Below are 12,474 nucleotides of genomic sequence, written 5' to 3' on the forward strand. Positions count from 1 at the left end.
ACGTTTGGTTAGTTTCGGCACGTGCAGTTGGTTACTGCATTTCGAGCAATTCCACGGTTCGGTTTTTACGGTTTCCGTCACGCCTGCACATTTGAAGTGTGCCCAAAAATCACACACATCGCATTGGACTAAATCGTCCGAACTATCGGTGTTCTCGCAGAACATACAATTCCGGTTAGTCACCTCTTTCGCACCCGACTCGTCTGTCATTTTGAGGTTAGTTTTATCCGAAATTAAAATTTCTTCAAGTTTTGTTCGGATAAAGACGAATTCTCCAGAGCAGCTATTGGATTTAGCAGCTTGAAGCTGTAATTGTATTTATTTTAATTATTTAAATTATTTAGTAATAGCAATTGCTTACAAATTTTAGTCTCCTTAATTTCGCTCTCCAAAAGACAGGTTATTTTCCTTAACGGGATATGTAGTTGCTACAATATAAATCACTATTTGTAATTGATTAATCTCAAAGCTTAAACATTTTTAGTTCACCTACTTGTACACAAATTCGATTGCAGGTTTAAAATAAGTAATATAATTCGATATATTTCACTGTAAGTAATTTTGTACCTTTGTATCTTACGATGACTTCGCAAATAAAAGAACTAGCTAATCTCGTGACATCTCATTTGACCCTCACTCTATCAGATTTCTTTTTATTTCCGCCTTATGCTACCGTTACAAAGCAAATGTAACGCTTTGTTACAATCGTTTACCAGAGCTGCCATCCCAACAAGCGTCTTGAGTGTATTATATTTCAACGTAAATGTGACCTGAATTATTTTTGAGTGTTATTTAATTGGGAGCGCATACGGTTAAAATTTTCGATAAGACAATACAGGAAAATGGAGGACTTCAGCAGTTTTGTGTTGGAAGAATATATGGATGATAGTGAGCTGGAAGTTGTTCTGTCCGAAATGGATGGTAAGTTATTGAAATGATATGTCTGTGGATAGAATAATAAACATATATATTTTTTATTATTAGAGAGCGCTTTATACGTCGGGCACCGGACGAGATCATACATACACCGCGATTTTGTCGAAGCAGAAAGAATCCTCTTCGATGATTACCTCGGCGATAATCCCAGGTATAACGACAGGATGTTTTTGAGGAGGTTCCGCATGACGAAGGAGATGTTCTGGCGCATTTCCGATGGCCTAAAGAACCACGATTTTTTCAAACAAAAAATCGATGCCGTCGGAAAGCGCGGACTCTCCACCGTCCAGAAAGTGTGCGCAGCGGTACGGATGCTGGCATACGGGACCTCCTCAGACTCCGTCGACGAATACCTTAAAATGGGAGATTCAACGGCAATGTTGTGCCTAAAGGAGTTTTGCTCCTCGGTAATCGCAGTGTTTGGTGATCGTTATCTACGGTCACCAAACGCTGCAGATATTGAGCGACTCCTCCAAGAGGGCGAAAAAAGAGGGTTTCCCGGTATGCTTGGTAGCATCGACTGCTGGCACTGGCAGTGGGACAAGTCACAAGTGCCCAACCGCCTATAAAGGTAAGCAGTATTTTAGATGAATGACGACAATACATAAAAAATAACTTACGCAATAAACCCAAATGTATGTAATCTATACCCATAAAAAATAATTTCTGTCTGTCTGTCCTATGTTCCTTATAGAATCGAAATCTACTGAACCAATCGGCGTGAAAATTTGCCTGTAGGGGTTTTTGGGGCCGGGGAAGGTTCTTATGATAGTTGGAGATCCCCTCCCTTTCTAAGAGGGGGGCTCCCATACAAATAAAACACTAATTTCTGCATAACTAGAGAAATAATTAAGCAATTGGAACCAAATTAGGCACGTGGGTATTTTTGGAAGCAAGAATTTTTTCTATGGTGATGTTTCCCCTCTTTAGAAAGGGAATTCTGACCCCTCTCCCCTTTAAGAGGGGGGCTGAAATACAAATTTCCTCATAACTCGAGAACTGATCAAGCAAATGGAACCAAATTTGGCATGTGGGGGATTTTGGAGTCTTGAATTTATTTTATGATGGTTAGAGACCTCTCACCCCTGTGGCGATTTAAATGCTTATTGGCTTGCATTTGAATAGCATTGGTGATGCTTATTGGTTACCTGGGATGCTTTCATAGTTACGTAACTGCCAAAATGATCATGCCACCTGATGTTGAACTCCTCAGAAACTTGCAAAACTCGAGATTGTGTCAAAGATCATCCGAGATTCATAATTTATGAACAACACAATTAATTTGTGGCAATATGTAGTTTGTTGGGTCAGCTAGTCTTATATATATAAAAATGGATTTCTGTCTGTCTGTTGGGATGTTCCTTATAGAATCGAAAACTACTGAACCAATCGGCTTGAAAATTTACATAAAGAGGTTTTTGAGGCCAAAGAAGGTTCTTATGATGGTTAGAGACCCCTCCCCCCACTGAGAGGGGGGGGGGTTCCTATACAAATGAAATACAAATTTCCTCATAACTCCAGAACTAATCAATCAAATGGAACCAAATTTAGGTTGTGGGTGTTTTTGCAGGCAACTTTTTTTTTCTATGGTGAATTGAGACCCTTTTCCTCTTTAGGCGGGGAATTATGACCACTCCCTCCTTCAATAGTGGGGGGCTCCCATACAAATGAAATACAAATGTTCTCGTAGCTCAAGGACTAATCCAAACTAAATCTCCACAGATCTACAAAAGATTAATTACCTCATTAATTAGTTAATTACCTTTTTTCTAATGCAGGTCAGTTCACAGGCAAGGAAGGGAAAGCGACAATAGTGCTGGAGGCTATTGCCTCCAGCGATACACATATCTGGCACAGTTTCTTCGGATCTCCTGGTAGCCTAAACGACATCAACATTTTAGATCGGTCGCCACTGGTCAACAACATAGTTAATGTGAGTTATTTTGAGTATAAATTGTTTTCTTTTTGTCATTCAAAGTGTGTACTTTTCTAGGGAGGAACGTTGGACGCAAAATATCGTCTGAATGGCAAACAGCGGCATCAGGGATATTTACTAGCCGATGGAATATATCCGGATTGGGCTGTGTTTGTGAAGACGATTTCAAACCCCAAAAATGCAAAAGAAAAACTCTTTTCTAAGCTGCAAGAGTCCTATCGCAAGGACGTGGAGCGCGCGTTCGGTATCATGGTGAAATGTTTCCATATATTGGCCTATCCAGCACGCTTGTTTGACGTTAACGTTTTAAAAAACGTATTGCAGACGTGCATTATTCTTCACAACATGAGAGTCGAATTAAAAATCAGCACCGAACAAGATCATGAACAGGAGGAAGGCGATGAGCAACAAGATCTCGAGGTTGAAAATGGTTCCGCTGGTCTGAATAGTGTAGATGCTCTTTTCCAACAATATTGCTCCAAACGAGTAAAAATTAAGGACACACAGGAATCCGCTGCTTTGCGGCACGATCTAGTTGATCACGCGTGGCAGCATTTTGGATGTAAATCTTAGTTATGTCTATCCCAAAAACTCACCAACGATATAAAAAACAGATTTATTTTTCAAATCAACAGACCGTGTAATACATTAAAACTCTCACCCTCACAACTCACTCAAACACAGCTCTCTCTCCCTCCCACACACCCACCCACCCACCCACACACACACACACACACACACACACACACACACACACACACACACACACACACACACACACACACACACACACACACACACACACACACACACACACACACACACACACACACACACACACACACACACACACACACACACACACAAACACACACACACACACACACACACAAACACACACACACACACACACACACACACACACACACACACACACACACACACACACACACACACACACACACACACACACACACACACACACACACACACACACACACACACACACACACACACACACACACACACACACACACACACACACACACACACACACACACACACACACACACACACACACACACACACACACACACACACACACACACACACACACACACACACACACACACACACACACACACACACACACACACACACACACACACACACACACACACACACACACACACACACACACACACACACACACACACACACACACACACACACACACACACACACACACACACACACACACACACACACACACACACACACACACACACACACACACACACACACACACACACACACACACACACACACACATATGTATATATATATATATATATATATATATATATATACAGTAGACTCTCGGAAAAGTTAACTCTCTGAAAAGTTAATTGTTCAGAAAAGTTAAGCGAATATTAGCTCTCATGCAACGCTCTAAAAAGTTAATTTTTGGCTTAACTTTTCTGAGAGTTTAAATTTATTGGTTGTCCAAAGCGTCATTCACACACGTGTGTTTTCCTTATATCTTTATTTCTCATTTTTCGCTTTATTATCGCCTTTCCACAGCTTCATACAGAGCATCATCATAGCTGGGATTAAATTAAACTCTTGTACCGGACAGTTGTAGTAATAGTTCAATACGGACACATAGTTGCTTCAGGATTTTTGATAACAAACTGGAAAAGCGCAAACTCAGATTGAATTTTAAATACAAAAGAAGGAACAGTAAGGAACAAAAAATAAGCGCGAACATTGTCAAAACGTTGTCGTAGACTACGAAAAATTAAAAATAAACTAGAATTACCGACTATTTTAAATTTACTGAAAGGAACTAAGTATCAGTTCATAAGGATCTTGCCACATATTTCTTTACATTACAACTTCCAGATTCCTAAAAATGTGTATCCTATATCCGAGAATATATTTTTCGCTTTTGTATTTATCATTTTCGATGACTCTTAGGACTACTCAGAAAAGTTAATATTTCGGAAAAGTTAATCGACCCATTCCCCAATCGATTAACTTTTCCGAGAGTTCACTGTATATCCATACATACTCGCCTAACCACGCAGGATATCCTCCAGTGTGTGTTCCGACATTTGTTCATCCTCTTCGTAAAGAAATTCTATTACATCATTCTCTGCCACGTTCTCATAATTTCCTTCATCCTTTTGTCGTTCCGCTAGCATTTTTGTCAAGAGCTGCTGCTTCTTCAAGTTCAGCAGTTCGAGCGATGTAGCGTCTAATCCCTCCAACGGCTGAGTAATTATCTTGACAATATTCGCTTCTGAAAGCGTCTCATTGTACTCCTTCAAGAGCCGGGTCTTTTCCTCTGCGGCCGCTGCGATCCGCTCTAGAGCCTCTACCCGCCTGGTTTCAAGCTGGCTGTTAAGTAGCACAGCTTTGGTCGTGTTGCGACCAACCGGCCTGGCGGTAGAGGGCGTATCCACCATCAAGGGTGGGGTGCAAACTGGGAAAGTACTGGGTAGTAGTAGTAGTAGTTAGTAGTAGTAGTAAATGCCAAACATTTTATTTACCTTGTGAGTTATTGCCAGCAGCGCTACCACGATTAGCGTTCGAAGAAAACTTAGGATAAGATTTTAAAACCTCCCAGCATTCGAGAAATTTAAACTCGTCTTTTTGTTCCGTTTTGTATATTGTCAATGCTTTTTCTAATGTGTCTTCTGGAGTGGTACCACTTTGGTGGAGTAACAAGACGCTGTTGTAGCAGCCAACAAATTTGGCCACGGCCCGGCTTACTAGGCCCCATCGTTGCCGTAAACCATCAGCTTGGCGTAGCTCAAACTTCCCATGCTCTTTGACAGCACCCCAGAAGACTGTAAGTGTTTGGTCTGTACCTTTTATAGGATCTTCGGAGACTGCTATCCAAGATAAACAGAGTTGGCGGTCTTCGGCCGCAGAAAAATTCTTCCCACGTTTGGTGTTAGGCGTCTGGCTCTGTAAATTAATCGATCAAAAAAACTGAATCTGCGGTCAATTGCGGTTGCATGCATGCATGTATGTTTGTGTGCGTGCTTGTGTGTGTGAGTGCGTGTTTGTGTGTGTGAGTGTGTGTGTGTGTGAGTGTGTGTGTGTGTGAGTGTGTGTGTGTGTGAGTGTGTGTGTGTGTGTGTGTGTGTGTGAGTGCGTGTGTGTGTGTGTGTGTGTGTGTGTGTGAGTGCGTGTGTGTGTGTGTGTGTGTGTGTGTGTGTGTGTGTGTGTGTGTGTGTGTGTGTGTGTGTGTGTGTGTGTGTGTGTGTGTGTGTGTGTGTGTGTGTGTGTGTGTGTGTGTGTGTGTGTGTGTCATTCACCAGCATAGTATTTATTTGGGTAGCAAGTTTTGAGCTGAATTTTAGTTGAACAATTTGCAGTAAAAGTGGAACTATATTACAATGCGCACAATCAATTATTTCGTAGAACGGCGAGCAACTATTGACGGCGTTGACCCCTAAGTGAAGGGGTCGAAGAGTTCACCTAGTTAAATTGCAATCACCGGTCACCACCGACCTTAGAGCAAAGAAATTCAACGATGTATGTAAAATGGAATCCGGGACTGCTCTCCGAAGGACATTTCGATCAAAGCGCATACGCCACCGCATATGCGAAACCTTAATCAGAACGACTGTATTTACAATCGGAAAGCGAAGAGGGGTAGATAGTTTGCAGTATGAGCCGTGAGCTGAAGAAATTTACATCGTACATCTGGCAAAAGTTGCAAGGCTAAAATGGACTAGTAACCCCAAGTTGCCGGACGACTGTGTGGCAAAATTTATATTCAATAATCCCACCGACAGGAGTAGAGGGGTCCAATGTTGAGCCGCGCGTTTTGGACTCCATCAACGGCTGTGCATTATCTGGACACTCATACGGTATCGACGAGGATAACTAGTAACTCCAACGTGCGGTTATCGCCGGAAATTGACGCCTGCACCGGGTTCAAATCGCAACCCCGCAGAAGTCACGAATGACCCAAAAACTAAGCACTATAATCTAAGCAAAAAAAAAATTACCTTTGGCAGCATTTTGCTACCTAAACCTTGATTTTATTAACTTTTAAAAACATTCACTTTGAGCCTGCCTGATTGTTTTTTACTTTTTGGCAGTACTCAATGTCACCTGTCAGATATCAGTCGCACACATACAGACAAATATATTTGAAACTGAGTTATAGCCGTGTTTCAGATTCGGTCAAAAGTAGAACAGAACTGTCGAGCAGTTGTAAATCCGTTCCAAAAAAGTACTCGAAAAGTAGAACTTCAACTCAGCATTGCGGATGAGCAGTTTCTGTTGTAGTTATAAAGTAGACCAGGCCATACAAAATATAACAGCGTTGCGAACGGCCTAATAGATCGGTAAGGCCCAACAGCTAAACTGAAATATTTCAAACAATAAAAACCTTTTGTAAAGAAGCGTTTAGTGCTCCGCAGTACAGGTCAAAGCAAGAAAAATTATTTGAATTTTTAAATATTCCAAGTAAGAAAAACAGGGCAATATCTAAAATACAGTGCACTTTTAAAATAAATATGTCCCTCCAGTTCCAGCTCATGTACCAACTACTACCCTCCATGACCGTAATATGTACAAACCAAAAAACAGAACAAAAGACTAAATGATATGTAAGCAAAGTGAAATTTATGTAAGCAACTTAAAAATAACATTAAAAATGTATTTTACCACAGTACCCCTTGAAAAAGACACCAACAAAGTGTCGAAACGTCGGGAAAACATCAAACTTCAGTCTTGATAAATTTCTCCGAAGACTGCCCTGCCGAATATTAACAGTTAAAATCAATATATATATTGAAACAGAAGAACTTTAGGCAATTATGAGCACTATGACGGCCCTTTTACCCCGTGAAAAATGGCCCGTCTTACCCCTAGTTAACAATTTACATTATTTTGCTTTTATCTCTCAATCCGTACTATTTTATATACCTTTTCCGCCACACACAGAACATTGCCCAATTAAAGTCAGTGGTAAGAGAAACGACAAAATACATAGCTTTTTTTTGCTGAATAACTTTAAATTTGTTGCTGCTGAAATTATATCGCATGAAGACACTGCGAACGAAAAGTTTGTATTGATTCTATTTTTGACGTTGGATACGGCCGAGTGCCACAAGTTGTCTCGAAACTGTTTAGATAGTCTAATAAACAAAACATACTGGGGCATTTGTAGAAAATTTAAGGATTTCTTGACGAAATCGATGTGGTTCCTCTTACCCCGCCGGACCTTCTTACCCCTTGTTACCCTATGATCATTTCCAGCTCGAAACGCTAAAAAAAGGCATTTTTTACTCGACTATTTTCGATTGGAATTGGAATTTGAATGTGGAAATAATTTTTATTCTAAACCTAATATTTGATGAGCAACATTTCAAAAGATCCAATGTGCAAATGAAAGATTCTCTTTGCATCTCGTCTCTAACGCTTATTACGGCGGCATAAATGCACTTGAATGCGTCTAGTTTGCATGAAACGGTTACTGGGTTTAAAAAGGGGGTACTACCACTAATCGTATCATTCGGCACCAAATTTAAGATTTTTGCTTTCTGACCTAAAATGAACAATCTGACAAAATTTGGTTCAAATCCGATTACACGGTTAGCGGATACTTTGCATGTGTTGACTCTAATAGATAATTTTTAAATTTCACATCTGAATAACTTGAGAACGGCTGGGCCTAAGAAACAGTTTATATAAGAATTTAGTTCAAAGTGATACGTATATAATTTGACTCTGTCAGTTTTATGATTACAAATTCAAATACAAAGCAAAAATAATATTTGAGCTGGAAATGCCCATATCAAATGACATATAAGATGGTATAACAAAGGTTCCTTTCACCACAAGGTGGATTAAATCGGGGTTTTTCTACCGCTTATTGCTATGAGTTTCTATAGTTACCATTTTTCTGTTATTAGCTTCCATGGTCTCTAATATTTTTTCATACCATACGCTACATATTAACACTTTTTCTCAGCATTTAAGCTATTTTCCGTGGGATCCGCAATTAATCCTTATTTGCATTCAAGCAATATGCACATAGGAGTATTTGACCCGAAAAGTTGGTCAAAAGTATTGTTAATTATTTTTAGTAGAGTAAACAAGCGGTATTGAGTGAAAAATAGTATCAATAGTTCTATGAAGTAATTTTCTATGGAATTATGTTTGTATCTAAGGGAGAGAGATATATGATGGAGAGGTAAGACAGAGAGAGAGAGGTGAGAGGGAGAGAGGTGTGTATTAGAGAGAGAGGTGGAGAGAGAGAGAGAGAGAGAGAGAGAGAGAGAGAGAGAGAGAGAGAGAGAGAGAGAGAGATCTTAAACACTTTCCTTCGTTTTTCTGTGCATGCTTCTCTCTCAGACCATTATTGAATCCCTTCGATGGGTAACCCTTATTCGGAAATTATCGCAGGAAAACCTAATCCAGATCTAGCATGTACTTATTCTTCTTACAAAACAAGCCTTTTGACTGATAATACGGTTATCGAATGAATTGCGTAATGAAGAGACTCAAAGCATGCGTAAATATGATAGAAATTAAAGAAATTTGGCGATTTTTCTTTTAATACCTAAAATTTCTTGTTCAATTACTTTTTAGAGCATTACTCTGGTGTCTCACAAGCACAATGACATAAAATTTATCTTTCAAATGCTTGAAATTTGATGATAGTATAATTTATCATAAGAAAAATGCTACGAAATTGAATATTTCATCATTTAGTAGAAAGTTTTTATTTCATAAAATTGCAAAAAGTTGCAAAAATTTCACTCACAATCTTCTTCTTGGGACTCTATCAAATAGAGCTTGGGACTATCAAATGGCATTAAAGATTGTGATGAGAAAAGGTGAGAACATAAACAAATGTCACTTGAAAGTAGCAACATATTTGGGCTAATTTGCCATAATAAATACTGCTCGCTTGTCATCAATATATTCATTGAAATCTAAAGTCTGTATCAACAAATAATTGTAAAATCTTTAAATCAAAAGCCTTTTTACAGCTGGTCGATAAGATATATATTGCCTTAGAAATGTCAAAGGCAACATCCTTACCTACATTAGCGAAAATATGTGGCCCATTTTTACTCGAAGTTTGACAGCTTTATGTAAGATGTAAACAAAACAAATGGTTTCAAAATTAACGTTACATTGTGTGATAGGTATCTGGGAAGAGAAGGAGGTTTAATTGGAGGGGATTGAACGAGTTTTAATTTCCCTCATTTTGGCCAGCTTTTTGGTCCAAATACTCCTCTGTTGATATGGTTCTAACAACTCCTGGACTCCAGCATTTAAGCAAACGTTTAGTTTACAATTCTGTTCTCTTTAAAACAAATTGCCAAAGCCAGTCTGCTCTGCAACAGAACGCTTTTTTTAATTTCCGTATGGAAGCGCCTGACCTTTCTTCAATACCGTGTACCCCCGCTGGAATGACCTTAATCTGATCCTTAATCTGAACATTTTTAATCTGAACCCCGTTGGTATGAGTGCGTTCACATTAAAAACTGATCAAGCGTCATACACAATTGACGGTTAAGTTGACCGGGCAAATTGACAAAAAAAAGCAAAAAAACTTAATACGTTTCTTCTTGCTCAGCAGCTTTGGCAATATAGCTCATATGCAACTTCTCAGTAAACCATTTGGTTTGTATATCTCGATTGCAATTGAGGTATACGAAATCATATTATCAATTTCCCACCCTTTCGTACGCGATGAATTATAACCGTCGCGGGCGAAACCGTGGCCAGAATCGTCGCGGGGCAAATATCGTTTATTTTGTCAAGTTAATCAATAGTTTACGTGCTAGACAAGCATAATATATACTAATAACTTACATACAGCCAAGCAAATTCTCTCTGCGACGATTTCAAGCTATCGAAAAAGTGAGCAGCGCGTTTTGTTATCAAAGAAACGGACAATATCTGAACGAAAAAGTTATATTTCACGCCATATAAGAACATATATGTACCAAAGTGGAGGCGATATACGTGCGAAAATTTTGACAGCTATTTGTAATTCTATTTTGCGTAGTTTTTATAACACGCAACTAAATACTCCTGAATATATGATTAAGATATAATCAAATATTGCAATTGTCTATACTGCTTTATAATTCACAGTCATGAATTGTATATGAAGACACGCACGACTGCAAAACAACTTATTGTTCACTTCGATTTGACATACTCTAATCATTATACAATTCCAATGTGAAATTGACATGAAAACGATTTAATGTGAACTTTCTATTACGATTTTGTGTTATCTGGGTTATTTCTCTCCAGCATCAAAAATAGACTATTTTAGTTGGTACTGTCGAGCCAATTTCCACTTCTACAATCTGGATGTTCAGAATTCGAGCATATTCGACATGTTTTCAAAACGTTTGTTTTCGTCAAATCAAAACAACAAGGTCACAGGGTGCGCGCCTTGCGCGTATGTGGAAGTGAATAGAGTTACCAAATATTCAGATTAAAAATTAATTCGCCTGATCTGAACGAGATGTTTTTCATATTAGCGGGGGTTGAGTGTATATTCATAAACTTGATATAATTCTTACCTAATGAGTCGCAATTAATCCTCGTCGCCAATTGTAGTATCGGGACTTGCACGTCCATGCATCCTGGTTGTAATGCCTCTAACATCTGTCAAATACTTCCCAGCTAGCACCAACTCGTATATCAATGTACGAAAACTATCGTAAATATCTCCTAACAAACTCGAAATCGTAACTAAAGCTGGATAAAGAGGGATCAAGTTGGTTTTTGTCGTATATAATGATAATGACTGATATACATACGTTTTTCATCACAAAATCGTCGAGTAGTACGGAGCGACTCGCGCTTAAGGGGAAACCAAAAGTGGCTCAAAGATGGCTGGATAAATGGCTACCCCACAGACAAACAGACATAACACTCGTTTTCCATTCATCGTACCGATTAAACCGTCATTTCAAATTTGGGCTTAGTTGGGAATGTCTCCGTTTTGGTCAAAGTGGCGCTTTTTGACGAAAGAAGGGGAATTCCCCATAAAAAATACTTGCTACTTCGAGGGATACCCATATTGCTATTTGATATTTGGGAATGTCGATCATAGATGGTGCTAGTGTTCAGGCTAAATGTGAGGTACGATAATTTTTGTTGATTTTTCTTCCAAGAGTTATGTCTGTTTGTCTGTGGCTACCCTTCGAAGCATGTATTGTTTTGCGCCTTAAAAATTCATCTGTATTGGCAGAGCACGCTTTCGCCACGTAATCAGTGCTTCCAGCGCTGTTATAATTTCCTAAAACTTGTAATTCAATTTATCGATCTGCTATGTATCAATAAACGCTCAGCAAAACATAATTGCTAATGGAAAATAAATTTAACTGAACATATCGATCATTACGTGTTCATAAAAGCGACCAATGTATAATTTGGAATTAGTTAATAGATATTTGGTTACGCACATATTTCGTTGAACTAGCGATTTCCGAAGAAGCAGCAACACAGTATCAAACTTTCGTCACATCAATGAGCTTTTAAAGAGCTTTCAACTTTCGCCGCATCGATGAGCTTAGTGTGAGGTAAACAAACAAAAC

The 12,474-nt window shown here is 39.1% G+C and overlaps 1 protein-coding gene across 1 annotated transcript; it reads left to right on the top strand.

The window, feature by feature from the left end:
* Positions 1–842: 842 nt before the first annotated feature.
* LOC128745822 (uncharacterized) lies at positions 843–3,445 on the top strand. The gene is made up of 5 exons (XM_053842893.1): positions 843–921; positions 985–1,343; positions 1,393–1,507; positions 2,715–2,869; positions 2,930–3,445. The coding sequence occupies exons 1-5, from the start codon at positions 843–845 to the stop codon at positions 3,443–3,445; spliced, it is 1,224 nt and encodes a 407-aa protein (XP_053698868.1).
* The last annotated feature ends 9,029 nt before the right edge of the window (positions 3,446–12,474 follow it).

The sequence above is a fragment of the Sabethes cyaneus genome, chromosome 1 (genome assembly GCF_943734655.1).
Source record: "Sabethes cyaneus chromosome 1, idSabCyanKW18_F2, whole genome shotgun sequence".
NCBI classification, from domain to species: domain Eukaryota; kingdom Metazoa; phylum Arthropoda; class Insecta; order Diptera; family Culicidae; genus Sabethes; species Sabethes cyaneus.